The following is a 15,933-nucleotide window of genomic DNA, read 5'->3' as shown; positions in this document are numbered from 1 at the left end:
TGAAGACTGTTGAAACGACAACAAAGATTTGGAATCTTACATAATCTTAGTTGATAAAGCAGCCGCAGGGGTTGAGATTGACTCCGATTCTGAGAGAAGGCAGCCGTGAGTCAAATGCTATCAACAGCATCACATGCAACAGAGAAATCATTCATGAAAGGAAGAGTCAATCAATGTAGCAAACTTCACTGCTGCCTTATTTTAAGAAATCGCCACGGTCACTCCAACCTTCAGCAGCTACCACCCCTATCAGTCAGCAGCCCTCCGCCACCACCAGCAGAAACATTATGACTTGCTGAAATCTCGGATGATGCTGAGCATTTTTTAGCAATAAAGTATTTGTAATTAAGGTATGCACATTGTTTTTTAGACACAATACTACTGCACGTGTAATTGACTGTAGTATAGTGTAGACAGATTTTCTATCTGCATTGGGAAACCAACAAATTCACGTGACACGCTTTCTTGTTGTATGTGCTTTATTGTGATGGTCTAAACAAAACCCACGATATCTCTGAGGGAAGCCTGTAGTTAGAAAAGCAATAAATATTAAGTAGTATGGGAACGGGGAGAGAGAATGGCCTGCCCTGCTTGCGAGAGCTGGAAAAGCTTTCACAGGGATGGGTAACAACTAGATTCTGAAGTTAACTTGTAAAGAAGAACAGAAGAGTATTTCAAGCAAAGGAGACTGGATCAAAACATACGGAGGTTTGAAGGCCCTAGTTACGAAGAAATCGTGGAGACACCAGTGTGATAAGTGCACTTGTTTGGAGATGGGAATGTGGATTGAGTATTTGCATGCTTTTGGCTCTAAGACATACCTTGCCCTGTGTATTCAGTTACAGAAGCTTGTCTGCATGGGGAGCGGGCACATGTAATACCCCCTTGTCATTTAAACTGTTCTATCTACAGGCCCCAGCCTGCAAATTTCAGTTAGTGGTCTCTAATTCCTCTGATTCAAGAGCCTTCATTTCCCTTTGACTTTGACTCGCTCCCTCTCTGCTGCACAGTGGGATGTCCAGCAGGCTGTTTGTTAGAGCCAAAGTAATCATTTTTCTTACCATGAGAACAGAGAAGACCAAAGCTAAAAGGACCTCTAACACACACACACACACACACACACACACACACACACACACACACACACAGCAGAGAGAAAGCCAGTGAGTGCCTGGAAGGCCAGAGAGTTAGAACTTAACTATTTTCTCTTCAAATTACGGCCAACGCTAAAAATACACAGGTATTTATCTTAATTTTTCCTCATCAAAAGGATGAATGTTGAGGTGGAGTTTAATTCTCAGAGTGGCTACTGTTAAATGAAAGGTCAGAAGACTTGCTTTATTCTAAAAGGCAATTGTCCTTAGGCAGTCTCTCAGAACTCAGAAGGTTAGCAGCCCTAAAGGACATTGTTCTATGTTGAATATAATGAGATCCGTGCTTTGTGCTCTGGGATAATAATTGGGAATATTCTTAAATTTGACTGGCTGATGGGGCATGAAATTCAATTATTGTTCATTCAAGTATTGTTTGAACTATACAAGTTTGTTCTTTTGTAAAATTTAACAAAAGGAAAGGAAATAAAGTGTCTTCCAGTTGAGACATATAATTGACATTATTATCCTGTGATTATAATTAGCCTTATATTCCATTACTTTCTGAAGCCCAGTCTCAGAAAAAAAAAAAAGAGAGAGAGAGAGAGAGAGAGAGAGAGAGAGAATAGAACAGAATAAACTTGAAACACTTTGACGAGATCATCTACATCAACTTCATCAAGTTTTTCAGCTTAAAATTTTATAGCAAATATCTTTAGTATAAATATGTTAGAAATACATTTGGTCATGAGATCAAGTCTCATTGAATTATTCTGTCAAAGTGAGAGTATCTCTTCTGAAATACTGACGTCAAATAATGCATGGTTTTCTCTTACACCAGAAGCTGCCTTGTTAGTTTCTCTAGTATCCAAATAACTTCATCCTCTGTGCAGAAGCGAAAATGCTGAATCAATCTTCCCTTGGAAACTTTCAATTTCCACATGATGGATTACAGCTATTTTGGAGAACAGCTACAATGTTTTTTATCAGCCTAGAAAAATATAGACTAAATTATTGGTTTGCATGAGGGATTGTAGTTTGATTTTTATAAACCTTCAGTTTCAACACGTATTAAAAATGCTGGGGCTAAATGTAAGTGCCTTTGGCTCTATGAGGTAAACCGTGGATCATGCAAATTTGCACTTGTAAATCGCCATTTGTTTCACTTAGAAACTTTGCTGACATCAAGCACAATGTCTACAGGTGAGCAGTAGAACCTTCCTTACAACCTTATCAGTGGGCAGGTGTGGTTAACGTCAAGTAATGTCAATTTGGTTTTTACACTCAAACATTCTTTTAAAAAATAACAGACTATTTTGAAGCTAAATATGAGATAATTAAAGCAAGAATGAATATTAGATATTTGATTATTTACTTAGATTATCTAAATTTACCAACTTTACCTATGGTATGTTATCAGACTTTAGTTAAAACACACTAATTTTGGGGTGCCTGGGTGGCACAGTCAGGCGTCCGACTTCAGCTCAGGTCATGATCTCATGGTTTGTGAGTTCAAGCCCCATATCTGGCTCCGTGCTGACAGCTCAGAGCCTGGAGCCTGCTTCAGATTCTGTGTCTCCCTCTCTCTGGCCCTCCCCTACTAGCACTCTCTCTCTCTCTCTCTCAAAAATAAATAAACATTAAAAATTTTAAAAAAAACACCCTAATTTAATACAAATCAAAGACCTGAGGTAAACCATTTATATGTGGTTCTAATAATCTAGTTAAGAATTCACACCCCCAAAAAGGATAATTGAAAGATTGCTAAAATATTTGAATTCCAAACTTTTATAAAATCCATGGGAGATATCAAATTCTTTATGCATTATCTCCTCCTACCCCCACTTGGGCCTTTCAGATAAATCACAATTAGAAATTTTATCTCGAAACCAGTCGCTATGCAAATAAAACTTGACCAAATGGTATTTTAGCAGTTCAGAACCTTCACTGTATAGATCCAACTGCTTTGATGATCATGCATTAAGCCTCACACAAAATATCTTGCTGAAATAAGCCAGTGTCCTTGCTACTATCAGTCAAAATCAAGTTGTTACAACTGGAAGATAGTTTTACAAACTGCACCTTCTACATCGCCTTTCGTCTCCTTCCACCCAACAACATGGATACTTATCACCTGAAAAGCTAAAAACAGGTTGTTGTGGGTTTTTTTTTTTAATGAGTGAACTATCAGATCGAAAATTAAAATCACTTTCCCTCAATCTACCAGAGATTAGAACTAAATAGTAAGTTGAAATAGCACATCCAAAAAAAGAGTCTGAGTTGTTTTTGTTTGTTTGTTTACATCCTCATTTCAAATTTACGAACTTCTGAAAATCCAGCTCCGTTAGTACTTAGCAGTGACAAACTTAATAATCTTTTTTATTTGGGTACAGTTGACACAGTATGTGACATTAGTTTCAGGTAACATTAGTACAAGTAGTGATTCAACTTCTCTATTCTGTGCTGTGCTCACAAGTGTTGCTAACATCTGTCATCATACAATGTTACTGCGATATCATTGACTGCATTCCTTACGCTGTGCCTTTTATTCCCGAGACATTCATTCCACAGCAGTGACATATTTTAGAGATCATATCGTTAAAGAAAGAAATTCCAAGATCTCTCATAGTTCAGATACGCCTTTGGAAAAACCTTAAGTAATATGCAAATATGTCCAGCTATGCCGGACATCTGTCCTTTCTTAGAAAACCGCTGAAGATGCTGCTATTTTAAAAGAAAATATTGAGAATACGTATTTTGGATTAAAGCCTACATAAGTGAAATTTTCTTATTATTCTTCGTATAGAGGACAGAAATCATAAATCCAAGACTAGAGTTTTGTTCCCTTGATCATTAGGTGTTGTTTTCGAACTCTAGAATTCTGTACAGAGAACGGGGCATAGAGGGCACTGTTGTACTTACAATCAGACCTGGGAAGCCCATGCAGGATGAAATTCAAGGAATTAATGGAGCAGGAGCGGCTCCTTTCACTTTGTTTACCAGAACAAAAAAACAAAAGTATTTTTAACTACTTGGTAGTCAAATTATGCTTTTACTTCTTCCAGTGTATTCAGAAAACCAGACTGCTGTATTACTTATACAGGAATTTCCTTACAACACAGCGAAATCGTTGGCAACATTATTAATTAAATGAGGTGGTGAGATTTATCCTGAGGCAGTTGGTACCGGATTTCAATTCTGGGGAAGAGACGTACTGGCTCAGAGAAGTCAAATTGAGGGAGAAGCAAATATGATTGGTCCAGGATTCCCACAGGGGAGATAAACCCTTTTCTTATCCATACCCAGTAAAATCTTCAGTTTGTTCATAACATTCATTTTGTGATGTAGGTGCTAGAAATGTAATCTCCCCCCAACCCCGCTTTGATGGAGATGAATGTGCTTTATCCCATTCCCCTTTTTTTTTAATTTTTTTTAACATTTATTTATTATTGAGAGACAGAGACAGAGAGAGACAGAGCATGAGCATGGGAGGGGCAGAGAGGAGGAGACACAGAATCCGAAGCAGTCTCCAGGCTCTGAGCTGTCACACAGAGCCCGATGCGGGGCTCGAACTCACAAACTGGGAGGTCATGACCTGAGTCGAAGTCGGATGCTCAACTGACTGAGCCCCCCAGGCGCCCCCCATTCCCTTTCCTTACTTCAAAATCCTGCCAAACCATTAATATTCACCAAATATTTCATCTTAATTCCCAAGTCTTTTGGTACCTGTGGTGTACAAATTCTCTTTTTGCACACATTCTCTTTATTTCTCTCTCACAAAGCATGTCTATTGTGGTTTACAGTTATTTGTGAATGTATCACCCTCTCACTAGACTCCTGAGAGCCACCCTCGCACGGCCTCAGTCTAGAGACTCCAGAACCAAAATCTGCAATTTGTCCTTCTTGGGCTTAGGTAAGAGCCCTTCTCAACCAAAGGCCCAGGCAGGGTCCGTGTTTGCTGAAGGGGAACAGAATTTGACCATCTTCCATTTTCAGCACCCCTGACTCTCCCCTTGTGATAGCAGCCAGAGGCTTCTCTTTCCTCTCCCATTAGGTGAGTGCTCTCACTTTGGGATTTTACCTGGGGTGGTCCTCCTTACATAAAGCAAATAGATCATTTTTCATTTCAACACTCTGAGAATGGAAAGGATATTATTAAACATTACCATAGGAATAAATCAGAACTGCCCTGGGCAATGGGATGTAAGTTCATCCCATCTTAATGTGAAACTATAAATCTTAAATACAACCTTATCGGCCTTCACAAATGATGTCTTAGAATCGGTGGAAGACGAAGGCTCAGGAGGCAGACAGAACTGGGTTCCTACCTTACCTCTACTACTCACAGCCCGTGTGATAACTGGAAACTGTGCTCGGGGCAGGGGGGGGGATTCCCGTCTCCCAAATATGGATGAGGCCACCCTGTCTAGGTCGCTGTGAAGTCTAACTTCACATGGGAATGTGTCTGGTGCATAAATAGCAGTCATAAAATAAGATTTTGTCTACAGACTCAATGCCTTTTCACTTTACACAATCTAAAAAGGTGTGTATTATGAATTTTTCTAGTGGCATGAAATGAGACACAGCCCAATTTTCCATCAGTTTGGAATTGGTTAAATAATGAGTAGTAGTTTCATATTACTGAATATTATGTAGTTTTTAAAAAGGCATGACTTAAAAAATACATCATGTGCAGCACTCTGATTTTTACCTATATATGTCTGAAAGGACAAAATAAAGTTCACAGAAAACAGTAAACAGTAAACAGTAACAGTAAACAGTACACAGAAAAGTTTAACAGAAAAGTTAAACAGAAAAAGACAAAAGAAAATGAGTACATATTCATGAAAATAGAGAAAATCTTGTAGATATTAATTAAGCAGTTAACTCCAATGAGATAGAATTAGAGATTACTATTTTTGTATATTTCTATATTTGCTGAATATGGAATTTCAAGTTACAGAAACAAGCATGTGTTACTTGTATAATTTTAAAAATTAAATGAAGAAAAAGTCCATATGCAAAAACTGTATTTTATTTATAAAGTTTAATTTTCAATATAAAATCTTATAAATGCACTATTATCTGATTTTTACATTTTCAAGTATTTTTTTAAATGTTTATTTACTTGTTTTTGAGAGAGAGAGTGTGTGTGAGTGGGGGAGAGGCAGAGAGAGAGGGAAACAGAGAATCTGAAGCAGGCTAATGCTGTTAGCTCAGCACAGAGCCCGCTGCAGGGCTTGAACCCACAAACCATGGCATCATGCCCTGTCTGACGCTTAACTGACTGAGCCACCCAGGCACCCCATTTTCAGGTATGTGTATTTAATTTCATCCATGTTGAATTAAACAATAAATTAAAAATATGGCAATTTAGCTTGCCTATTCAAAATTTGCCATTGAAAATTAAACTTATGTATTCTAAAAATTATAATATACATAACCTTAACGCATTTATTTGGTATTATTTGAAATCCTATGTTTCATTTTTCCGCAATACTTTCTGCTTCAATGTATTATTTAATTAAGCATTTTTAACACCTTATTCTAACAGAAATTATAAATCAATTTTTTATATGTATTTTTAAGTTTTCATTTCAATTCCAGTTGGTTAACATTCAGTGTAATGTTAGTTCCAGGTATACAATATAGCGATTCAACACATCCATGCAACACCCCCGCTCATCACTAGAACTACCTTATGATCTAACAATTGCACTACTAGGTTATTTACAGAAACGATACAAAAATACTAGTTCAAAGGGATACATGCACCCTGATGTTGGTGGCAGCCTTTTCTACAATGGCCATATTATGAAAACAGCCCAAGTGTCGATCGACTGACGAATGGATAGATCAATTTTTTAAGAACACAAAAATGTACACATCTCATTGAACATAAGAAACTGAAAAAAAAAAAAAAGATGATTTCTATTTTTTTTTTTGTTTTGTTCTTGGTCTGTCTCTTTCTTGTTTGTTAAATTTGCTTTATGTATTTCTTAAATTTTCTGGATATATAATTATACTTTTCTGAGGTGGATATTCATGATAACATATTGCACTCAGCACCTACAACTACTATAGAATCTTAAAAATTCCAGTTCAGACCAAAACATTAGAAAACAAAATCTTAAGTTCAAAATTAAATTAAAAAAATTATTTTCTCAAAACAGAATATGATCCTGAGCCAAAAGTAAATTTCTACTTCAATAGGTTGACTTTCTTGGCCCCTTCTCATTACCAGCTTCCCTCAAATCATATTTCCAACCTTAAGAATGCATTATTTTCAATTTGGGGAACAATAATTTGATATCAGTTTTGTTAATGAATCTAGTTAATACTAGGAATTTGTTAGTGGAATGTATTGCAGAAATAGCCAAGAAAATGGAGGCTGTTTGTATTGGCTTCAGCTACGTGCCTGGCACTAATTTAAGTATGTTTACATTCTAGAACCTTTAGTACTGATGGATTCCCAAAGTCAGGTATGAAAATGTAAGAGACTTAATTTTCCCAGCATAAATGTTCATTCCATCAAGAGTACTGACCAATTAAATTTCCCATCTCATAAACCTCTATTTTTCTGAATCTTCAAACCCAAGTGATAAATTCTTCCTTACATGAACTTCGTTCACCAGTCACAATGGCTTACAATTTTTAATTTTCATGACTACCTCCTTTATTATATTCCCAGAACTTTTAGAGATTTAAAAAAATCTCTTCATGGGGAGCCTGGGTGGCTCAGTCGGCTGAGCGTCCGACTTCGGCTCAGGTCATGATCACACAGCTCTTGAGTTCAAGCCTCGCATCGGGCTCTGTGCTGACAGCTCAGAGCCTGGAGCCTGCTTCAGATTCTGTATCTCTGTCTCTCTTCCCCTCCCCCACTCATGCTCGCTCTCTCTCTCTCTCTCTCTCTCTCTCAAAACCAAATAAACATTTGAAAATATTTTAAAAAAAAGTCTCTTTATGGCAAGTAGATCAGTTTGGACCTCCTTCCAACCTCAAAGGGGCAGTGACTGATTTTGTTTGGGAGAGATATAGCGTTTTCCTTTCCTGATCACAGGGATTCAATCAGCACTACTGGTCCAGGTGTCTTCTCTATCGCCGTGGGATTCCATAAAACATCTCAGCAGACCAAAGAACCCACTTTATGTAGCAAAGGAGGGGCAGCAGGAGCATACAACCAGGAGGTCCACCATTCTTACCACACACTACATCAGCCATCCGCTTCTAGCCTCTGAAAGCAATGCAACAGCTTGCTGAAGGTCCACCTGATGGGTAGCTAGGAGATTATACCCTGTGAGGATAAGGTGTCCTCCTTTGGGAAAACGTGTCCAACATAAATCAACACCCCTCTTATGATATTGTGTCACCAATAATTAGAATACACAAGTTCTGAAACACAGGTAGAAGAAGAAGGGCCAGATTATCATCGCTTCCAGTGAGCCATTTGGAGATGTCATACTTCCTACCTTGCAACTCTTTGTAGGTTCAGAAGTTCTACCTCCCAGACAGAGAATGCTTCAACCAAGGAACAACACAGCAAGATGCCATTCAACTACAGCTGCCCCCTGGTTCCTTCAGGTTTCTTGTGCCATGAAACCCGCAGGCAAAGAAAGGAGTCACTGCCCTGGCCATGGTAATTGATCATCAAACCTTGATCATCAGGTTCAGCTGAGTCTGTTGTCGCACAGTCGGGGGAGGGAATGGGTTTAACGCCTAGGTAATCCACTGTCCTCTCTAACCGGGCTCAATTTTGAAGGTTAAGAGAACAAACACAGCATCTGGAGTCTGCTAAGAGCATTGTGGTCAGGGTCAGAGCCTTCAGCTGTGAGCACTTGGGCCACCGTATCAGGGAGGAAGACGTGCCCACTGTGGGTGAAAGGCACGTAGAATGGGAGAAGGGGGTAAGTGGCAGTTGTAGTCCCCAGACCAGTTTCAGTGCTTAGAGTAGCAGAACATTCTACCATCACTCTTGAGAGAGTCCCAGCCACGAGACCAACCAGAATTCTAAAGAAGCTATTTCTGGATGGTGCAAACTTATTTTACAAAACACCCTGAGTGCAAGAGATGAACTGGAATGGACACTGTGGCACACCGCCCCCGTCGGAAACACTAATTACCCCAGCTGCCGGGAGCCTTGGCAGCTGACGGCTTAGAGCTGAGTCACTTGCCTTTGGCCAGAGAAAACTTCCTCGCTTCATGTTACAGACTTCCCAAGAAAACGGGTACAGGAAGCCCATGTCTAATGACTGATGGGTGCAGTGTTACGAAGTCCTAGCCCCGTTGCCTCAATTGGAGCAACCCGGAGTCCTCTTTGGCATTTGCTAAAGTCTTTGTTGTTATTGCACTACAATTAATCTTCTCCGTCCACCCAGTTCTCTTCCTTCCCTCCACAGAGGTTCCCCACTGTGCTCCCCAATAAACCTCCCACACTCAGATTTCTGTCTCATAACCAGTTTCCCAGGGAACTCATCCTCAGACAGTGTCTTCCTCTGATTAGTTAATTTTATGAAGTAACTGATGTGCATATATTACACACTCTGCCATATGGGTAACATACAAGAAATATGTGTTTTTTCTTCTCAAGGATGTATAAACTTTCTGGGTAGACAAACAGTATAATTGCAGCATCCTATTAATAATCTCATGTGTTTATGTGCAAAGTGGGGCGGGGCGGGGCGGGGGGGGGAGGCGCACAGATCATACTAACATTACAGTCCTGAATAAGGCATTCTCGTTAGGTGGCTTGAATTCAAATTTCAAGTCCACCACTTAGTAGATGTATAAAACTATTGACTTCTTTGTGGCTCAGATTCTTCGCTTATAAGTTAGAGGATGATAATACAACCTGCCTCTTAGGACTGTTGTGAGGAATAAACAAGTTAAAATATCGGAAGCAGTTAGAATGGTGCCTGGCATAGCTTTAGTCAGGGATGTAGTAAGTGATTCAGAAGCGTTCATTATTACTGTCGTCAGTGCGACCTAAAGCAACCAGAGAAACCACCCACAAGGAAGGTTTGTGCTGTGATGTGAGTAACAGCCAGTAAATGTAACTTACAGTTCAAGAGGGCTTTATTACTTATAAAGTGCTTGCCTCCACGCTGCCTCATTGGATCTTATTAACAACTTGGAAAGGTTAATTTCAACTTCATTTTGCAAATTGTGAAGCTAAAATTGAAAGGCATCAAGACTTCGAGCCCAATGTTATTTTTAATGATGTAGTAGGAGGGGAACAAAAGTGAAAGAATCAAGGAGAATAGCATTTAGGAAGGCAAAGCTATGCAAAGTGTGGGGGAAACAAACAAGCCAGAAATTGCTTAGTGGGACATTAGTTTTATCACAAAAGTCGTGGTCAGACTGTAGACAGCCTTGGTGTGAGCGCTTAAAAAAACAACAACAACAACAAAAAAGTCCAGCATCGGATGTTGTTCAGCAGGAGAGATAATAAAATTTGCATTTTAGGATAAACGTGTCAGAGTCAGAGAAAACAGAAAGTTTAAAAGTGAAATAATTTGATGAGAATCCCAATTGGAATAAAAGAGTACAAAATTTTAGTTTAGATTTCTCCCTTAAATTCTTCAGATACCTATTTGGACTTGCTGAATATACGTTTCTTCCTCTGCCAAGCACAAACAATAATGATGCGTATAAATCATCCGGAGCTCTCTCATGAATGGTGGATGAGACAAAGCCTTACATTACTGCTCAGCCCATCCTTAGCTTGGTTAAAATGATGGAATATGGCAAAGCTATTTTCATGAGCTTGTAGAAATTCTTATCTTCTCTTTACAAGAATTCCAATTTATGTCTCTTGGCATAGCATGAAATCATCTTCCATTTGCAAATTTAAAACAACTTTGTATAATGAGATTAAATGGCTTCACAAATTTGTTCTTTCCCCTTTAGATGAACCACAAATGAAAAAAGTAAAATCTATGACTGATACTTTTACTTTATACACATGACAGGAAATACGGACAGGAAGAACGATTGCCCAACCTAACTGAATAAACATGCTTGAAAGTTGCTATAAGAAACTGAATCTCATTTAACAGAATCAGTTAACCTGACATTCATAAGTGAGCTTGAGAGAGGTCCTTGGCTCAAATTACAGGGCCTCACTTGCCCCCCATGTGAGTTCCTGAGGGATGTATATTCCTGTGAAACAATAGCAAATAGAAGCAAAGTAACTTTGTGTTGTGTTCTCTGTTAACTGAGAAGAAAACCAGAAATGAGCACAGACTGTGTTCAAAGACAAAGTCTTTAAAGACGGCCAATAATTCACAGGGATGTGGGAGAACCTACTTCCAGTACCCTGTAGAGTACATGTCTGTACCTTAGAGAAACAGCCCCAAATCAGGGATTTTACTGCGGACCCATCTACAGCAACCCTCTTCCTCGGGGAAGGGAACCCTTGTTTGACAATGGTTCAATAGGCAACTGCAAAAAAACCCAAAAACAAACAAACAAACAAACAAACAAACCCGGTGACTTACAGTGTGAATTTGGGTCACTTAGAAACCTTCATTAACATCGCAGATTAATGTACTCCTTAAACATCATTCTGGAGATCTAATGAAATAATATGCCCACATTCACTCATTCACTCCTTCATTTGATACAAAATTAGTGAATAATTATTTTGCGCTATTCACTATTCTAATTGCTGTAAGTATTGTTGTTTAAAAAAATTCCTTAGCGTTAGTTTATCAGCTATTGAATTACTAATAAATAGTACTCATTCTATAAATAGCAATGCTAATCACGAAGCTATTTATAATTGCCAGTTTATTTCCCTATAATGCTTATCCATGCATCCTAAAGACATACACATCTTCTAGTAGATACAAAGTATAAAATGATGATCTTGACTTCATTAATTGAAAGCCACAGATGTAGAAAAGGGGTAAATTTGAAATTAAACCATACATACATTAATAAGAGATAAATATTATTTTACACATTGCTATTTAATTTTTTTAAGTAAGCTCCTTGCCCAAAGCGGGGTTCGAAGTTAAACCCTGAGATTGAGAATCCCATGTTCTACTGACAGAGCTGGCCAGGCGTCCCCTAGGCATTGCTATTTTAATGTTTATTTATTTTTGGGAGAGAGTGAGCACACGTGAGGGAGGGGCAGAGAGAGGAGACACAGAATCTGAAACAGGCTCCAGGCTCTGAGCTGTTAGCACAGAGCCCGATGTGGGGCTCGAACCCACAAACTGCAAGATCATGACCTGAGCTGAAGTCAGACGCTTAACCAATTGAGCCACCCAGGCGCCCCTAGGCATTGCTATTTTAAAGACATTTTGTTTTTCAGTATTTTAGGTGAATTTTAAGACAACAAGAACTTATTTTAGTCAATTCATTTAGATTTTAAACTGATTCCTCACAGCTGCAAAAACAAAACAAAACAAAAAAAACCCACCACCCTTCTTCCAATTACATGTTTATTCTCCACTTTAAACTTTTTTTAAATTGACTTGTTTAATTTGAGAGAGAGGGAGGGAGAGAGCGAGATCACGAGCAGGGGAGGGGCAGAGAGAGAAGGAGAAAGAGAATTCCAAACAGGATCTGCATTGTCAGCACAGAGCCTGACATGGGGCTCAAACCCATGAACCGCAAGATCATGACTTGAGCCAAAAGCAAGAGTCGGCCACTCAACCAATAGCCACCCAGAGGCCCTATTTTCTCCACTTTAAAGATGAGGTCCCAGGATGTAGCTATTTATGTAAATAAGTGATGGAGCTTGGATTAAAGTCCCAGTGCTTCATTCCAAAGCATTATAATGTCCGCATTTTTAAGGGGGAACATCTATCAATATTCTTGTCCCATGGAAGTGTCGTGAGAGAGAAAAGTTTACATACATAGGAATGAGTGGTCAGAATTCTTTTTTTTTCCCTTAAAAAGGGATCTATGTTTATTTAGTTTTGAGAGAGAGAGACCAGGGGAGGGGCAGAGAGCAGAATCCAAAGCAGGCTCCAGGCTCCCAACTGTCAGCACAGAGCCCTATATGGAGCTCGAACTCACAAACCGCCAGATCATGACCTGAGCTGAAGTCGGACAGTTAACCGACTGAGCCACACAGGCACCTGAGGGGTCAGAGCTGGGATTCGTGAAGTCAGCCATTCACTCTTTTAAGCCACTCTGAATGCCTCAGTTGTTTACCCTTAAGGTAGGAGCACCCTGGAAGTTTAAAGAAATTGACAACTCCGTGAAAGTGTCCGTGATAACAAAAAGGCTTGCCTCTATAAACTTTACAATTATTTTTATAAGGAAAACATTCTGATGTTTGCAGGGACCTAAAAATCCATGAAGCGAACGAATGGGGCTACACTCAGATTCTAACCATTTTTTCTCCACGGCTAATGGTTTGTGTGAGTGGGTATATTCGTAAATGGGGCACATCACCCTTTGGTGATGTGCTTGGATAAAGCAGTAGGAGAAGTCACAGGAACTATTTCATCACTCTAATGTGGTGAAACTGGTGGCCGGCTCTAAGGCTGACTTTCAGGGTACACCATGAGATGACACCTCACAAAGCCACATCCACAAAGCAGCAAATATATAGCATTTACACCGTTCGGAGAAATAGTGTGTCTGAGTGAATAGTGCAGCGCGTGAGGGTAATATTCTATTCTGAACCCATCCCCTTTTGCTGACTGCCTGCTGACATTTATCCGCTGCTATGAATCCTGACTTCCAACACGATGTATGTGATAGCATTATTTGAAATGTCCCCTGTATTTCTGGGTACATGATTTATTGGTGGCTTTATGTCAGTGACAAAACGGACTTTAGTTCACCCCCACTGAAGTATATAGTGGAGACCTCATAGATAAGTTGCTTATTTTTTATTGACTTACCAGAATCTTCGGTTGTGTCAAAGGGCAGTATCTGAATATTAGAAGCAGGGAGGGGCACCTGGGTAGCTCAGTCGGTTAAGTGTCTGACTTCCGCTCAGGTCATGATCTCACGGTTGGTGGGTTCAGGCCCCACAGTTTGTGGGTTTGAGCCCCGCCTGGGGCTCTGTGCTGATAGCTCAGAGCCTGGAGTCTGCTTCAGATTCTGTGTCTCCCTTTTTCTCTGCCCCTCTCCTGCTCACACTGTCTCTCTCTCTCTTTCTCTCTCTCTCCCAAAAATAAATAAACATAAAAAAAAAAGCAGGGAGACTGATGGTTTTCACTGTTAGAGAGGTGTCATTTATGGGTTACTTTCGTATGAATCAGCTTTCTGAGTCTCAGTAATCTGATCTGAAGGTATAAAAATGGGCAATTGTAAATCTTATTCTTGATAATGCCACCCATTATTTTCCACTTCATGACTTTTTCTACTCTTCTACTTTCTGACTTCTTAAAGTTGCTTCTAACTTTCAAAAGGAAAATGTCTGAATTAATGATGGCAAATCAACAGTAACTTCTCTTATGAGCACCACATTTTTTTACTGGACTCTCCAGCTTTTCCTTCCTTTAGTTGCCTGAGTTCTGTATGCTAAGCACTTGGTCAGTTTGGGTTCCAGACAGATAAAGAGCATGATTACATAGGTCAGGGTTTTCTGTGTTCTTGTGCAATAAATAAAAACCTTCTACTGAAAAACATGTGTTGGCTTCTCAGAAAGTTTATAAAAACCAAACTTTAGAAAATATAAATATGTCTCGTAGTTTCCAAATGGCAATCAGAGAAGATGTTGTTCATCAGGATAGATATTTTATTTTCCCTCATTTGCTGCTCATTTAGCTTTCTTGTATATTATTTTACCATGTATTTGAGGGTTTTTTGAACAAATTTTAACCTCACTGTCTTTCCTGCTGCTTATTCCAAATTCATATAGTTCCCTAGGGGACAGGACTGGTCATAATCAGGGCTTATATTCAACTACTTCTGAAATATTATACAGGTTATGAAAATATTGAAATAATACACTACTAGAAAATAGTAGAAGCCCTACTCCCATAAGATCCCTCACTACACAGCTCCATCCATCTCCTAGGGACCCGCAATACAATATGTGGGGTTGGAAATATTGGGATGTTGAGATTGACATTCCTGTCACCTGAGAAGGTGTGGAATTGGAGCTGATTGAAATTTGAGGGGTAGAAGAAGACAAACTTCGTTAATCATTCAAAATTTCCCTTGTGACAATTTATGTTCTACTGTGGTCATATCTATATTTAACTTCAAAAAGACCAATAGATACTGCATGATCTCACTTAGATATGAAATCTAAAATAGTCAAACTTACAGAGGCAGAGAATGGAACAGTGGTTGCCAAAAACCTGGAGGAAGGAGAAATAGGGTGATGTCGGTCAAAGGGTACAAAGTTTCTATCATGGAAGATAAGTTCTTGAGATCTGATGCACAGCATGGGGGCAATAGTTGACAATACTGTATTGCAGGGGCACCTGAGTGGCTCAGTTGGGTTAAGCGTCCGACTTCGGCTCAGGTCACGCTGTCACAGTTCGTGGGCTCAAGCCCCAAGTTGGGCTCTGTGCTGACAGCTCAGAGTCTGGAACCTGCTTCAGATTCTGTGTCTCCCTCTCTCTCTGCCCCTCCCCCACTTGCACTCGGTCTCTCGAAAATGAATAAATGTTAAAAAAATTTTTAAAAACCTTCTGAACCCATTTATAAATAAACAATATGAATTACATATAGGATAGGAAAACAGTTAAAGTGCTATTATTGATGTGTCTAAGTTTGGCCTTTATGATTTCAGCTTTTCGAGTTTTTGTTAAGTGTTTTATATATATGGTTTCATATGTCATCAAATGTAATGAGTGTTCTTAGCACTTGAAAGAACGATGTCAGTGTGTATTTATTAAATCAATGATATGAAATGCATTTTGCA

At 39.2% G+C, this 15,933-nt stretch overlaps 1 protein-coding gene across 1 annotated transcript in view; it reads right to left on the bottom strand.

The window, feature by feature from the left end:
- The window catches only part of LOC106986993 (glutamate decarboxylase 1-like), a 66,477-nt gene extending 57,146 nt beyond the window's left edge, over window positions 1-9,331 (bottom strand). Inside the window, 1 exon segment of the mRNA XM_053205654.1 lies at window positions 9,212-9,331. Within this exon segment, the coding sequence (XP_053061629.1) occupies window positions 9,212-9,331 (120 nt within the window).
- Between the last annotated feature and the right edge of the window lie 6,602 nt (window positions 9,332-15,933).

Source organism: Acinonyx jubatus, chromosome D3 (genome assembly GCF_027475565.1).
Source record: "Acinonyx jubatus isolate Ajub_Pintada_27869175 chromosome D3, VMU_Ajub_asm_v1.0, whole genome shotgun sequence".
Classification (NCBI taxonomy): Eukaryota; Metazoa; Chordata; class Mammalia; order Carnivora; family Felidae; genus Acinonyx; species Acinonyx jubatus.
Note: the sequence above shows the minus strand (reverse complement) of the source record. Positions and strands in the feature narration are given on the sequence as shown.